At 49.5% G+C, this 16,391-nt stretch overlaps 1 protein-coding gene across 1 annotated transcript in view; it reads left to right on the top strand.

Annotated features, from left to right (window-relative positions):
* PLPPR4 (phospholipid phosphatase related 4) overlaps positions 1–9,366 on the top strand; it is a 33,829-nt gene extending 24,463 nt beyond the window's left edge. The window contains exons 4-7 of the mRNA XM_045861635.1: positions 1,371–1,566; positions 3,370–3,427; positions 4,189–4,362; positions 6,250–9,366. Of these exons, the coding sequence (XP_045717591.1) occupies positions 1,371–1,566; positions 3,370–3,427; positions 4,189–4,362; positions 6,250–7,578 (1,757 nt within the window). The 3' untranslated portion in view covers positions 7,579–9,366. The remainder of the gene's footprint in view (positions 1–1,370; positions 1,567–3,369; positions 3,428–4,188; positions 4,363–6,249) is intronic.
* The last annotated feature ends 7,025 nt before the right edge of the window (positions 9,367–16,391 follow it).

Raw genomic sequence — 16,391 nt, 5'->3', positions numbered from 1 at the left:
CAGTGAGATGAGAACTGGCCCCTTGGCAGGGTCATGAACTGAGGCCAGGAAACGAATCTTCAGGACATAGAGCTGACCTCAGAGACAGCTTTCCCTAATGGAACAAAACGCCACAGGAAAGGGGCATGCGCACTCCCTGAACAGCCTCCGACCGTGAGGACGGTCCACCTCCCCCCAACCCCCCCAGGGAGCAGGTCCCGGAGTCGGCGAGCCCGGCCTCCGCGGGGCTGGAGAGCATCCCTCTCCAAAGGTAAAAGTGGGTGCGCTTCCCCCCTTTCCGCACCCCTCTCTAAGACCTCACGTGCAGCCAGGACCTGGGAGGTGGAAGCAAAGGTCCTGAGTCCAGAATGCCGGGCGCGTGTGTGGAGAAGCACTGGGCAGAGTGGTTGCTAGGTGACGGGAAGCAGAGAAGGAAAATTCACAGCGGGGACACGAGCAGGCGGGCGATGCTGGGCCGGAGCGAGTCCCCCGATGAACCGCCCTGGTCCCTCTCCAACCGAGAGCCCGGGCTGGTGAGTCAGTGCGAACCCAGGGTGCTGAGACGTGTTGAGGCGTGTAGGGGAAGCAGGCGGGCTCAGATCGCGCCCGTGTGAGCAGAGCCGGACGCCCGCGGGTGAGCCCGGGCCAGGGACCAGAGCAGGAATGGTGTCCGAGTGCGTGAGCATCCATCGGGGCTCGTGAGACGCGCTTGGAGTCCGACCCTAAGAGACGAAAGGCAGAATCCGGACCAGGAGATACAAGAACATTGTCTCTGACCTCCAAACGTGCGGGACGACTCCCCCGGCCCTGTGCCCAGGGTGTCATTACTGTGTCCACGACAGGGACCCCCGCCCTTGTCTCCGCTTCGGTCAGCATTCCTGGTGTGACTGCAGCCTGCAGGGAGTTTAAACCCATTCTTTGGGGCTTGGCGGCTGCGACTAGAATTCGGGACTGCTGGGGAGACAGCGCGCTGGCCGCTCAAACAGGCCGAGCAACGTAAAATTACCCCTAACTTTGCTTCCTTCCCCACGTTTAATGCGACTGGTCACCTTAGCCTGTCCCAGGTGTTTGGCCCACAAGTGACTTGTGGTTAATAATATTGAGAATTGGCCTTGTTTAACCAAACTGGCCAAAATACCCAAACCTGAAACTGCCACTTTGAAGACACTCGTGGCCATTATATTGACCCCAGGTATCTGTTTAGAAGTTTGGGGGTGTTCTCCGTTGTCTTCTGGAGGTAAGCTGGGAGAAGAGGACTGCGCGGCAGGCTGGGCAGGCTGGGGGGCCGTCCTGCCGCTGTGCGGGGAGCAGGGCTGGCGGCGGCCCAGCATCAGGCCTGGGCCCGCGAGCGCATGGTGACAGCTCCCCCCCACCCCCGCCCGTGCCCACAGGTGTGCACGTCTTTGGACTCTGCTCCACGGCCCTCATCACGGACATCATCCAGCTGTGCACCGGCTACCAGGCGCCGTACTTCCTGACGGTGTGCAAACCCAACTACACCTCCCTGAACGTGTCCTGCAAGGAGAACTCCTACATCGTGGAAGACATCTGCTCAGGGTCCGACCTCACGGTGATCAACAGCGGCAGGTGGGACACCGAGGGTTCGAGCGCTCGGTCTCGCGTTTGCGTTGTTCGCTGACGGCGGAGGTGTCCCCTTAGGCGGACGTCTTTCGGTCATGACGCTTTTGGGTTTATTTTTCTTCTCAAATCAGTCACCTCTCTAGTAAGGACACCATGGGTGGCTCATGCCAAATCTTCCCCTCTGTCTCCAAATTTCAGACTCACGTTCTGTCTCCAATCTTCCTGCCGCCAAACCTGGCTCCTGTTTTGCGATCCGCCCCGTACTCCTCATGGCTCTAGGTTACCGCACTTGGTTGGTTTTAGGATATTTATAGTCAGCCGTGGCTTCCAGTCAGTAGGTGCCCTGTGTTGGCCTCAGGGGAAGAAGACTCAATATCTGTGCCATTTACCTCTCATTGTATGTTTTATTTATTTTTTAAATCCTATGAATGTTCCTTTTGGGAGATGTGTCTTCTGTGAATAAACCCAGAAGATCTGTATAGCTTCTACCCCTGCAGTTCAAAGAACAGGAGACAGAAAAACTCAAGAAACAGCCAATGCATGACATTTTTTTTCAATCAATAAAGTAAAAGATAACTTTTATGGCAAGAGGTATCTTAGAAGTTCACAATAAATTATAGAAGGGTGGAGGGCCATAAATGATTGTTAGAAGAATTTATTTGTCATTCAGTGACTTCCCAGAGATCAATTTGAGAGTCAAAAATAGGTTAGTAAGTACACTTAAAGAAACAGAGCCTGATATTATGTAATTACACACTTTCAGGTTCTCGTGGTCCATTCAATAGCTTTCAACCTCCATTTATGACCTACGTCCTCTATTCTTTCTCAGTCCTTTTACATTATCTTGTCTTTATTGAGTGGCAACCTTCTTTTTTTAAAGATTTTATTTATTTATTTTTTAGAGAGGGAAGGGAGGGAGAAAGAGAGAGCGAGAGAGAAACATCAATGTGCGGTTGCTGGGAGTCGTGGCCTGCAACCCAGGCATGTGCCCTGACTGGGAATTGAACCTGCAATGCTTTGGTTCGCAGCCCGCGTTCAATCCACTGAGCTGCGCCAGCCAGGGCTGAATGGTAACCTTCTTTATTGTGTACCAAATACTTAGAAGGACACCATTATAACTGAATTTTATTTTTCCATTTTTTTAACCATTAAAAAAATTTCTATCCTTCTTTTGTCTGTCTTTTCCAGCGTCTCTCTCCCTATCCTGAGCTCCTCTCTCTCCCTGCTTCTTAAATTATTCGACTGCACGAGAAGCTCAGAGATTTTTGAGATAACATTTTACAGTGCCATGCAGAGAGAAACATTTTGTTAAAATTAGATTTTCCTTATGCTTGGTAGAGTGTAAAAGACACATTTAGACCCATTGCTGTGAGAAAATGATTTTGCCTTAACATTTTATGTAAATGAAGCCATATATTTGGGAGCATGGAAAAAATTGAAAGCTTTAAGATCCAGGGTTTTATGAACTTGTACTTTAAACCGGCATAATTCTCGCACCAAAGAACAATCGGAATGTCTTCCCGCCTGTGTCCGCTCTCAGCCTGCGCTCCAGGGCTGTCACGGGGGGACGCCTTACAAGGCCGGCGTTTCCTACTGGAGAGCGCATCAGCACTAGTCTTCAGCACTGATGGTGGTGAGCTTGCCTATTCTATCATTCAGCTCACTCTCCAGGAAAGACACCGGAAGTTAGTTATTGCCTATGGCCTTGTGGCATTTCGGCTGAAGGTTTTAACCGCGCCGTTGTTCCCGAGGTGATTGTCAGCAGTGTGTCGGAACCAGAGTCATAATCTGACTGTCTTCCTTTGGCAGAAAATCATTCCCTTCTCAGCACGCGACCCTCGCTGCCTTTGCTGCCGTGTACGTTTCGGTGAGTAACCAGGTCTCCCTCGCCAGTCCGTGTCCTAGGGGAAGTGGGGGGGCGGGTCTCGTCTCCCACTAATCCCATCATGTAGCCGGGTAATAAACAGCAGAGCAGTGGAGTCGAGCACAGCGGTCCTTCAACAGCAGGCATCAGAGGAAGGGAGCAGATGCTACTATAAACACTGGAACAGTAAAGTAGTTCTTCTACACAGTCAGGTACTTAGTTAGCCTGGGAACCCCTTACTGTAATAGTACACCTCACGGGAGGGTATTGTGAGCCACGTGAACGGTATAGATTCCGACACTGAAAGAATTGTTAGGTACACACATACGTACACGCGCAAGCTTTCCTCTCCGTGATTCGGGGGTGACTGCGAGTCCTAAGTCGGCGTCGATCTGATAAACGCCGTCCAGTGAACTGTCGTCACGCCTGATCAGCGCAGCAGTTCGCGAGGGCTCACGTGAGAGAAATTGTGACCTGAAAATTGTGACAAGTGGCACGGAGGCCACGCAGTTGTCTGGCTAACTGTGCTGCTTCCATTTTTTTAAACTTCCCTGTACTTAAACGAGGTTATTTATTTGATGAGATCTGTCTTGCATTTCCTTTCCCTCAAGCAGACAATGTAGAAACGGCCGGGGGGACGGGACGGTGGTAAAATCGCCGTAGAGGGGGTCAGCGAGGCTGCTGAGTCCAGCTCTTTGTCTGGCGGTGACGTGACCGTGAGGTGCCCGCTCTCACGGACCCCGCCTCTCTCTCCCGCCCGCAAGATGTACTTCAACTCCACGCTGACGGACTCCTCTAAGCTGCTGAAGCCCCTGCTGGTCTTCACGTTCATCATCTGCGGCATCATCTGCGGGCTGACCCGGATCACGCAGTACAAGAACCACCCCGTGGACGTCTACTGCGGCTTCCTGATCGGAGGAGGGATCGCTCTCTACTTGGTAACCGCGTCGCGTCGCCGCTCCTGGTCGGCGAACCACCGCGTACAGTGGAAAACATGCCCAGAACACTCTGCCCCGGGATCATTCGCTTAAAATGTAATATGTATTCACGAGAAAATCTCCGGGTGCATCTCCGTTCTAAGCCAAATCACACACCCGACTTTCAGCAGGACGACTTAGTAAACTCTGACCGTAGGCCAGAAACCGTGAGGATCGTTGCATCTTGTCCTCGCGCACGCAGCCCACACGGGCCAGGGACAAGCACCGTTTCAGAGATAAGGAAAGTGAGTATCAGTGGAAGTGAAGTTAGTGGAAGTGGAGCTCGAGCGGAAGGTCATATAACTGGCCCAACGGCACAGAGGTAGCCCCTGGACACAACAGACCCGGCGAGTGTGGGGTCTCAAGCCTGGCCTTGTGCTCCATTTCACTCGTGCACTTTACATTCGCACAATATCCTGTCTGTGCCCAGTGCTACACTGAACATCAGAAGGGTGAGAAAGAAGATATATATATCCTCAAGGAGTTTACAGTGCAAAGACTAATAAAAATACAGGGGCAGGCCAAAGTAGGTTTACGGTTGTGAGTATGTGAAACAAGAGTTTATTTATTAATTATTGTATTATTTTCCATACAAACAACTAAAAACTACTTTCGCCCCCCTCTCTGCAGCTGCTCACAGTCTAGTGGAGGACTTTCCTAAACTTACCAATTTAAATACAATTATGAAGGTGACGTTACGTGGGGGCCGCTCATCCTGGGACCTCGGGCAGCAAGAGTGCAGGCAGATATCATTTAGACGATTTGAACCAGACATGGAGGGAGTTGGAGAGGCAGAGACTGGACTCCCCGCCATTCCCATCTGCACCCTGAGCCCTGAAATTGGAAATGCATCCATTCTGAGCTAATGCCCTTGTAAATTGTTAGGTAGCTCTATAAATGCTAAACCCACGGGATCCTTTTGGTGTGATTGGGAAGGGACACAGGGGCTACCCTCCACTGAAATCAGCACACCGGTGGGACTCCACGCTCGCTCCTGTCTCTAAGCCAAGCGCCTCAAACACCGAAAGCCCAGCAGGGGTTGGGCCCTCTACACAGGAAGGGTAGAGATTCTGAATCTGAACTTTAGCCTCTTCCAAAATGTTATCCCCCGAATCAAAGGCAAGAAACCTGCGTGTGAAGACAGGATTAAATAAAACGTGGCTCAGAGGTCGTGTAATATAGCACTAAATTGGTCACGTATTCCTTCCCTCCCCAAGAGCGAGTGTAAATCGGGAAAGAGCGTGGCCCCCCCTCGAGCACGGTTGCCGCCCCGTCTTCCGAGAACACTCTGTCCGGAGCGGAACACGTGGAACCGTGCTCGATGGGAGTTGCAGCCACACGTTTCTGACCTTGTGGCAGAACCCGGTGTCCTGTCCTGTGAGCGATTAGTTGTTCTGTATTTTCCACACCTCTTCCGCACCCCTCCTGAGGCGTGATCAAAAGTCTGAGGTGTCACTCAAGAAGAGAGTCCCAAACCCAGAAAATGGAATTGCTTTGAAAAGCAGGAGGATGTGTTTCTATCTCTCCTTGTCCAACTTTTCTTTTGAAAACATCAGAGGATTGAAGGTAGAAAAAGCATCCAGTGGGAGGGAGAGAGGAGAGAAAATCCAACTAACAATAAAAAAATCACGGGCTCGGAATTCTCCAACAGTCAGTACGGTGACTTGTGGTGTAACTTCCAAACTACCTCCCCAGGGGTGGAGGTTCTTGGGGTTTTGTTATCTGGGTTAGCCGGCAGTGTTTAGTGAGCTCCTACCTTATTAATGGGGGGTGCAGGGTCCTCGGGGTGGGGCCAGGGCGAGCAAGCGCGGGTTCAGCGCGGTATTCATGGTCTGCCTTCCACGCCAGGGCCTGTACGCAGTGGGGAACTTCCTGCCCAGCGAGGAGAGCCTGTTCCAGCACCGAGAGGCCCTCCGGTCCCTGTCGGACCTCAACCAGGACCCCAGCCGGGTGCTGGCTGCCAAGAACAGCAGCAGCAGCGACGGGATCGCGCACACCGAGGGCATCCTCGCCCGGAACCCCCGGGACGCCAGCTCGCTGACCAACCTCAAGAGGGCGAACGCGGACGTGGAGATCATCACGCCGCGCAGCCCCATGGGCAAGGAGAACATGGTGACGTTCAGCAACACCCTGCCCCGGGCCAGCACGCCGTCCGTGGAGGACCCCGTGCGCAGGAACACCAGCATCCACGCCTCCATGGACTCTGCCCGGTCCAAGCAGCTGCTCACCCAGTGGAAGAGCAAGAATGAAAGCCGGAAGCTGTCCCTGCAGGTCATCGAGACCGAGCCTGGGCAGTCGCCGCCCCGATCCATAGAAATGAGGTCCAGCTCAGAGCCGTCCAGGGTGGGGGTCAACGGAGAGCCCCACGGCCCCGGTAGTCAGTACCTCAAGCTGCAGCCCGGCGCGGTCGCCGGCTGCAACAACAGCATGCCCGGGGGCGCCAGGGTGTCCATCCAGCCCCGGCCTGGGTCCTCGCAGCTCGTGCACATCCCCGAGGAGACGCAGGAGACCGTGGGCGCCTCGCCCAAAAGCAGCTCGGCTCGGGCCAAGTGGCTGAAAGCGGCGGAGAAGACCGTGGCGTGCAACCGGAGCAACAGCCAGCCGCGCATCATGCAGGTCATCGCCATGTCCAAGCAGCAGGGCGTCCTGCAGAGCAGCCCCAAGAACACGGAGGGCAGCACCGTCTCCTGCACTGGCTCCATCCGCTACAAGACCCTGACCGACCACGAGCCCGGCGGCATCGTCCGCGTGGAGGCCCACCCGGAGAACAACCGGCCCATCATCCAGATCCCATCCACCGAAGGCGAGGGCAGCGGCTCCTGGAAGTGGAAGGCCCCCGAGAAGGGCAGCCTCCGCCAGACCTACGAGCTCAACGACCTCAACAGGGACTCGGAGAGCTGCGAGTCCCTGAAAGAGGGCTTCGGGTCCGGAGACCGCAAGAGAAGCAACATCGACGGCAGCGAGCACCACCACCACCACGGCATCGCCACCATCCGCGTCACCCCCGTGGAGGGCAGCGAGATGGGCTCCGAGACGCTGTCCGTCTCTTCCTCGCGCGACTCCACGCTCCGGAGGAAAGGCAACATCATCCTGATCCCCGAGAGAAGCAGCAGCCCCGAAAACACTAGGAATATCTTCTATAAAGGGACCTCCCCGACGCGGGCTTACAAGGACTGAGCCATGATGTCTGTTCAATCATTTGGGTGCATCCCCCCCCCCACAAAAAGACCACGGGTTGATGATTCTCCTTGCGTTCTGTTCCAACAAATTGGGGAAACCTCTCATCCAACCAGATCCGCCACGGTCAGCCCGGGACTCGATGACTCTGGAGAACTGTGACCGTCAGGCTTGTACATTCACATCAAGGGGAGGGAAAAGCACAATGCGAGAGCCCAACTAATGTGACAGCGGGGAGTCTCCTCCTAAGACCTGTCTTCAGACTCGAAGGTTGGCCGAGGGCAGTCTCGAAAGCCAGCGGTTTCCTTCCATGTGTACTCCTTTCCTTCCTGAACGTGCCAACGTGAGGGGTTTTTCTTTCTAACTAGCCGTGGGGATCCCGAGCAGGTGCCCCCCCGGCAGAGGCCATGCAGTTTTATATATCCATTCTGCAGAATCGTGTGCACTGGCACTCCGCGCGGGCGGTGCTGGTTAGCATAGTTCATCCCCCATGTCGACTCTCCGGTCCTCTGTAGCTGTGAACTCGTGGTGTGTGCGGTCCCTCGTCAGAGAAATGCTGCCGTGCCAGGAAGATGCTGGCTGCTTCGTGGTGGAGTAGGGCCCCGAGGCTTCCCCGTAGTGGCTCGGTCACAGCCCAAACGCGAAAAGGTTCTGTATGGGTTTTGGGTGGTTTTTTTTTTTTTTCCCAAAGCGATGCTTTCTTCAACAACAAAATTTGTGTAGGAATATTTTCAGCCCAAGGGAACAGCTAGTGCTTTTCTGCAGTTGTTTTCTGCTCATTTTTATTTATGTGTAGGCGCTGCTCATAAAGAAACTGGTTTTTGGTGGGTCAAACTGCACAACTTAAAAACTAGGTTGTTTTAAGAGAATCTTTTGAAACAGTTGCGACCCTATTCTGTATTTTATGGCTTCTACTTTATTTATGGAATTTTAAATTTGTTGGATGTTATAGATATGTTCTTCTGTTTTTAAGTGAAAGTAATAGTCAATACTCCTTGAGCAACATATATTGCTGTGAGTTTATAAACAAGAAATGTGAACCAAAACTTGACATCATGGGTTACGTCGCCAGCTCGCTTAGTTGCTATCTTAACAAGTAACCCCAAAACTTCATTTAGTTCCAGATCATTAACTTTTTTTGACATGCTGACAACTGGTAAATTAGAGCCACCAGAAGTGGGTTGTACCTTCCTCCCTACTTTTGTTCATTGGACGCCAACAGGTAGAATCTGAAAAATATGCAAATTGTTCATAAAAGTATCTCGCAGAATAAACAAAGAATGTATTTCTGCAAAATATCTAAATAGGCACGGTTTTAGGGCTTCGTGTGCAAACGACAGTTTTTGCTATCTGTCCCTAGTGAAGGTTTGAGCCTAGATCAAAGAACACAGTATTTTCAAAAAGGAGATGAAAACAAAACATTTTGAGGTGTTTCCAACGTAAAAAAAATTAGTTTAAATATAAAGAAGTATTTGGTTCTTGGAGTTTAGCACAAGATTTTTCCTACATCATTTCTTAAGAATTCTAGTCTGTACGTGAGGATGGCCACCAGGATCCGAGGTCACGATGAAGCGTGATGTTGACCTGGGGGTAGTTTTCAGAGTGAGCGGAAGGAGCCGTTTAGAGATGAGGGCACCCCACATTTATCGCTCCTGCAGGAAAGGGGCAGAGCTTTCCAGAGCAACCAACCTCCTCCTTAGGGAGTAGGGGTTCAGCTGAAACCAGCAGATTCGAAAACTGGCAATAAAACACAGATTCGACCACATCCCCTGTGGCGGTGTCCTTCTCAGAGAGGCGGGGGCGGGAGGGGGGGGTACTGAAACGCAGCCTTCACCGGTCCCTACGCCACTACCCCTCTGCCGGCGCCGGCCGCCCCCGCAGAGGAAGGCGGGCTGGTTTTAGCGCTCCGGAGACAGCAACACAGCTAGCTGCAGCATTTCAGGTGCCGTGCGGCATTTCCTAATCTTTCCTACTTCTTAACAAAAGGTTTTAAAGTACTTCTCTAGTCATTGACTTTCTTTTTCTTTACATGAATATTGATATATTCTTTTTCTACTCAAAGTGCCAAAGGCTACAGTTTTTAAAGACTTAAATTGTACCACATTGTTAAGGAAATAAAACGATAGTGGCTAGAACTCAGACCTCTGCATGTATATTTGATAACACATCTTTTGTAAAAAGAAGTAATTATGAAAAATTTGTTTACATTCCACTGGTACCTTAATTTAAACGTCAATGAGACTAATAGGTGGTATCTCTTCTTAGGGTTCTATTGATCTTATTTGCTAACGAGAGCACTTTTTCCTGTGTTAGGCTGTGCTTTACTGATAAAACCAAGTATTGAATAAAGAGAGTTAATTATCTTTTTAAAGTAAATAAAATTATGAAAGTATATATAATATATATATAAAGTATTGTGTTTAATAAAATGTTACGCAATGTTTTCCAAACTGATAAAGTTTGTACAGTGCTATAACGTATTTTGTTAAGTACAGATCACAGCTATTGTGTGAGTATATTGTGCTAACATCATAGAAATAAAGATTAGATTTCTTCACCAAAGTTGGAACGTTTGGGGGTCCTTTTTTACTTTGTAGTATGTGTGAATGGATAATAATTTGGCTTAGAGGAAAACAGATGAAGAAATAAGAATGAGCCAGAGCTGATTATATTTATAATAGTTTAGAAGAAAGATTGTTGCACTAGGAAAAAAAGTTCATCAAACCAGGACGTAATATTTCCTTATCATTCAGAATTTTTATTGTATGCAGATTAAAGGAGTTCTTTTAGGCTTATTCAGACATAAATTATTCACATAGCAACACTGTAGAGTATAAGAAATGAAAATATGGCCCTGGCTGGCGTACCTCAGTGGATTGAGCACGGGTTGCAAACCAAAGTGTCGCAGGTTCGATTCCCAGTCAGGGCACATGCCTGGGTTGCAGGTCATGACCCCCAGCAACCGCACATTGATGTTTCTCTCTCTCTCTCTTTCTCCCTCCCTTCCCTCTCTAAAAATAAGTAAATAAAATCTTAAAAAAAAAAAAAGAAATGAAAATATGGGCACGTCGTGGCCAATTTCCCTGAATCGATATTTCAGTAAGAGTAGCTGACGTACAAATCTTCCCCAAGATTGTCGCCCTCTGGGCTGGGTCTTCCTCAAAAGAATGCTTCACGGTTAACCCCAGGACCGCTTCCCAAGCCAGGGACCCCTGTTGTGTAAGTGCTGACGCTGATGCTTCACGCCACCCCCTCAAAGGTGCTCACACACGTCTTTACACCGCAGCCAGGACTTAAGGCTTTACTCAGAGGATCCTTAAGTGGCTCGCTGACTGGAACGTGAAGTCACCATTGCCCAGTAAAGCCACCAAGTTCATACAATCACCCAACAGCAGCCAAGTTCATGATCCCAGGCAACTGCATCATGACGGCCACCTGGCCAAAGCCACTATAGGATGCCGTGAACTGAGCAAAACATACCGGTTTTAGGGACCAGTATGTTTTGGGGACCATTCACAAGTGAGAAGCCATGTGTATCTTATAGTGCCTGAAATATACAATGTTCAGCTTTTCTGGGTCTTGAATTTTTATCTCTACAATGGGGGCAGTCAGCTATATTATCCTTTCTAAAGGATGTCCTGAAGTCATTTCTAAACGTCTATCACGTCTTTCATGCAGAGAGTGAAACCTCTGTGAGTTACGTGTCATGGAGTCAGCTCCGCCTCCTGCTCCCCGGGAACAAGTGGTGTCCACGGCGTCCCGTCCTCGTCCTGCTCAGCTCCCGGAGCCTCGCCCCTGTGGCTTCCTTTTGGGGTCAATCCATCTTATAGTCAGTCTTTTTCTTTTTCTTCTGCCTCCTACTTTTCCCAACAAAAACTCACCGGTCCAAAATGAGTATTGTCACCTTTGACCACAAAGTTAGTGTGAGCAAGGCGATGGGGTTGCCCAAAGCCTGCATCAACCACTTCACGGCATGTTCTATCAAAACAGGTGACTGTACAGAAGGACCCTGGTCCTCGTCCCTTTGTCACACTGTGTCCGGTGAGCGGATTCTGTGTTATAAACATAAGAACTATCATTGGGAGCCGCGTTATTTCTGCTTTTTGCAGGTCAAGTTCTTTACTCAATATATGTGGGTCATTTCATACTATAGTTCAAAGGGGGTGTGCAAATCCATGCACAGTTTAGAGAGTAATTTAATGAAAATACTATAACTGAAGGACATCAAAAGAAAAGAAATGGTTTGATCTGAAGGGAACTTGTGGCCTGGAAATCGGATTGCAGTCTGTTTGTGACGGGATATTTCATTCCCACTGCTCACGCAGTGCGTCTCCTGACTCGACTGCGTAGAAATCTTCTCCAATGGTCTCAGTCAATTGCTCCAGTTTGAAGAAAACACAGACTTCTGGAACAGTGTGAGTTATCACAGGTGAGACCCAGATGGAGGGAATCCCTGGTGAGCATGCTTGCTAATTATAAGAGAATATAGATGAGCCCTCTGACATTGAAATGACTTCTAGGCCCTGGCCGGGTAGCTCAGTGGGTTAGAGCGTCATCCCAATATGCCAAGGTTGAGGGGCCGATCCCTGGTCAGGGCATGTGCAAGAGTCAACCAATGAGCGCATCCGTAAGTGGAACAACACCTCTCTCTCTCTCTCTCTCTCTTTCTCTCTCTCTCTCTCTCTCTCTGTTTCCATGCCTCCTCCCCTCTCTTCCTTCCTCTCTAAAATCAATAAACCAACTTAAAATATTTTTTAAAAAGAAGTGAGTTTGATTTCTGCCCATACAATTGTAAGCTGATGAAAGCCCCTAACTGTGCGTGCGTGTGCCATGCCAGGAGAGGAGAGAACGGAGCACAACTGTAGTTCTGCCACCAACCCTACCTGCCGCACCTGCCGCGTGCCCATTCTGTCTCCCTTCCCCCCTCCCTTCCTTCAGACTCCAGTCACCGCCCGGGAGAAAAATCCATGTAGGTCCCGATGTTAGCTTTCAAAATAGTCCCGCCGACAAGCAGACTAATGAGCTTGAAGCAAAAATTATGACAATTGTACATCTATAAAGTCTCCCTGTCTCTGAATCACCTCAGCACGCTTTGTCCCCTCCAGAAGGAATACTAGACACTCTCCACCCCAGGCCCTCTTCTCCCCTGTGCCGCAATCAGACCTTCCAGACTGCGGCATCCTCTGAGAAACACTGTCATCTCTGAGTGTCAGGAAAACCCAGTTCACTCCATCCCCAGCTCAACCTTTCCCGCCCTGCATCTACAGCATTTAATCAAAGATATTGTTATAGATATTTCTGAAGCTATAAAAAGCAGTATTTTCAAAAATAAAGTCAAAATGAGTCAAGGACTTCGATGTAGAATGTAAAAGTATAATTATTAGTAAAAAACAAAGGAAAAATCTGAGTGGCCTGGAATGAGAACTGGTTACTAGTCCTCGGTTGACTCTGTGGTCTTTAAATATTTTTTCCTCTTCTGTAGTTTATCCTTTCATCCAGTAACAGGGTCTTGCAAAGAGCAAATGTTCTACATTTTGAAGAGGACCAATTTCTCTTTTCCCTTGACAGGCCACATTTTTAAAGTTAAATTTAAAATATATTTTAAAATCCTCAAAACTCAACAGTAAAACAACACACAGTAAACACTGAAGACTGAAATGGTAGGGTAAAAAATGGGCAACGATACGAACAGACATTTCATCAAAGCAGGCAAACAGCAAAAAGGCCCATGGACAGCGACACCACTAGCTATTTGGGAAACGCAAATTAAAGGCACAATGGGATCTTACTGTACATGTACAAGAATGACCAAAATAAAAAACCAGCGATCCTACCAAATGCTAGCAAGAACGTGAAGGAACTGGCTCACTCACACGTTGCTGGTGAGAACAGAAAATGGTATAACCACCCGGGAAAACAGGTTGGCAATTTCTTATTTAAAAAAAAAAAGTAAGCATACTCATATCTTTTCACCCGGGAATTGCAGCCTTGGACGCTTATCCCACAGAAATGAAAACTTATGTCTGCACAAAAAATGGCATCTGTGTAGTCATCTCAGTTTTATTAATAATGGGCCAAATCTGGGAACAATCGCGACTCCCCTCGTGGGGGAATGGCTGGGCAAGCTCTTCCACAACAGTCAGCAGTACTACTCTGCCCCCAAAGGAAATAAGCCGTTGACACACACAGCCGCAGTGGCTCTCCAGGGGCTGGCACTGAGTGGAAAGGCCAGGACGCAGAGGTGACACGCTCTGTGATTCCATTTCACGTCACAGCCCAGCTAGAAGCAGCCCGTGGCTGGAGCCGTGGCGTGACCACGTTTAACTCACGGCTTCCAAAGTTTTTCTAGTTGCCACCGTTTCCCAGCAGGAGTGGGGGCGGGAGGGAGGAAGCCAGGATGAGCAGCTTTGCCCTTAATTCGCCCAATTGGTCCAAGCTACAGGGCGCAGCGGAAGTAAGGCCTGCTCGAGTGTGCTTGGTAGGGTTATAATATGGGTGAAATAAGTTATAGTTTCAATTTGAACATTTCACCTAAAATGTCAGATGGTGTGCTTGAGTGTGATATTGTGATGTTATAAGACTCCGTGCTTATGATTTGGCAATAAAAGATGTCGTAATACAAGTGGGGTGTTATTTGTGCTGGACCCGTAGACCGCCGGGCTGCGGAGAAGCTAGGGTGTCATCTCGGAGGAGGGAGGGTGGCCCGGCTGGAACGGGGCGTCTTCCCCGACCGAGTGGAGAGACGGGAACAGCTCCCGGGGCTGCTGACCGGTCTCTGTCACACCAGCCGCAGGGCCTTCTCAACACGGCCCCAGACCCTCACACCCACTACTGCTCCGTCCACACCGGCTGCTGCAGTTTCACTTCTTCGTGTGTCTGCGTGTGTGGCGTATTTTTAACTCTCTTTCTGGAGAGTCTTCCCACCCCTTTCGCAACCCCCTTTGTCCCTGAAGGCTGAATCTCCATGCACCTTTACACAGCTCGAGAGCTGGGAGGCCTCAAGATATCACGCGTCCATTCACGTATAATCACTATAATTACCTATGTTTCACACACGAGAAAATGAAAACACACGAGAGGTGGTTCACTCAAAGTCGCACAGTTGGTAGGTGTCAGGAGGGCACTGATGGCCGCAAAGAACTGCCTTCTGTTCATTTATAAATCCCCAATACTGAGCACATCGCCTACCACAGTGGCTGGAAATTCAATATACGTTTGGAATGAGCGAATGAATGAATAACATTCTGACACCAAAATGGGTACGTTCTTCATAAAAGGCTAACCTCGCTCTCCCTTTTGAGAATATTTATAGATCTTTGTTGTGTATGACCAAAGTATTCACTTAATCATCAAGTCTGGACTATGTATCCACTTGATTAACAAGGCGTTGAATATCTAGCCCACACTAAATGGTAAGTTCTGTATAAGCAGCTCCTAGCCTAGTAGGCTCAGTAAATATATGAATTGGATGAATACAGAATGTTCTATCTCCTAGGAGTGAAAAAATCATGAAAACGAATAAAGAGCAGAATTTATCGCATAAAGGAAGGCACGAAGGATTTGGCAGAGAAGGTGATGGCTGTCTACTTGATTGTACCCCGCAGCTCCCTGGTTCTCAGAAATCCCCTCCAAAACTCTGAAGCCTAATTTATGTTATTTGTATTTTTCCCTTTTTCTTATTTGAAGTATCTTTTTAAAATGTTGACATGGTGCACGCCAGATTTTTGGGAACAGGCTGTCTCCTCACCACAGTTGTTTGTTCAAGCGCCTCCGCCCCCCGGAGGTCTGTGGAGGCAGCTGCCAATAAAAAACACCGACTTAGTCTATCATTTAAAAACAGGCCTCTTGACAGTCAGCACTCACGGCTGTTCCCAAGTTCAAAATCAGGTATGACAGTGCAGGGCCCCCAGCGGATTCGTCATGTCTGGCATGGCCGCTGGTCCCGTGTTCCCGCACATTCCCCCACTAGAACACCACCGCCGCTTTCAGAGCTGTGCCAATCCCGCTGACTTCTCTGCCGGCCGCCACCGAGGACTGTGGGACAGGGTGGCAGAGCAGAGCACGTCCCTCTCACACGGGTTCAGCGGGGAGGAGAGTCAAGGCGAGGTGAAATTCCTGTTGCCGCCGCCTTCCTTTGCCCCCACCCTCCCACATCCACGAGTCCGCACACGCGTAGCCGAGTAACCGCAGGAGATCGCTGATGTAGGAGGGAAGCATGCGAACACTCGGTGCTAAAATTAACTTCCTGTCACCAGAGAAGAAAGAATCTAGGAAGTGAAACTCTTCATCCTGTTCCACATCATCGATTACCTCAGTTTCTCACTTTGCTTCTATTGTTTCAATGATTCCAAGCACCTTGGCTTTCACGCAGACTTCGCTGAGCAAACCCCTGACTCACCTCCTGCTGACGCGGGGCAAACCCATTTCCCCACGCCATCCGCCTTTCTTAGGTTCTTGTTAGAGCAGTGTCCTGGGAAGAGAGGGTCTCAGAAGTCTTTGGGGGGCTTGGGCTGTCCAAGTCCCACCAAAATGTTGAATTTGGGCTCTTTGATATTTCCCCATCAGAATGCATTACAGCTCAAACCCTTAATTCTTCCACCGCTCAACTGTGGAATCGATCTCCGTTCCCTCGGTCCCCCCCCCACCCCCCGGGTTTCTGCCGTCCTTCCTTTCCTCCCTAAGCCCTTCCGTTTCCGTTTTCACCCTGTTACCTTTTCTTATGGCTCTCAGTTTCTATGTCTCTTCTTTTCAGGGGTGTTTTTATTTCTTGGTATTCAAACACAAGTGTTTATTTGTTGGTTTTCATTGTATTC

The sequence above is a fragment of the Phyllostomus hastatus genome, unplaced genomic scaffold, assembly GCF_019186645.2.
Source record: "Phyllostomus hastatus isolate PE091 unplaced genomic scaffold, TTU_PhHast_1.1 phas_scaffold_216, whole genome shotgun sequence".
Classification (NCBI taxonomy): Eukaryota; Metazoa; Chordata; class Mammalia; order Chiroptera; family Phyllostomidae; genus Phyllostomus; species Phyllostomus hastatus.
Note: the sequence above shows the minus strand (reverse complement) of the source record. Positions and strands in the feature narration are given on the sequence as shown.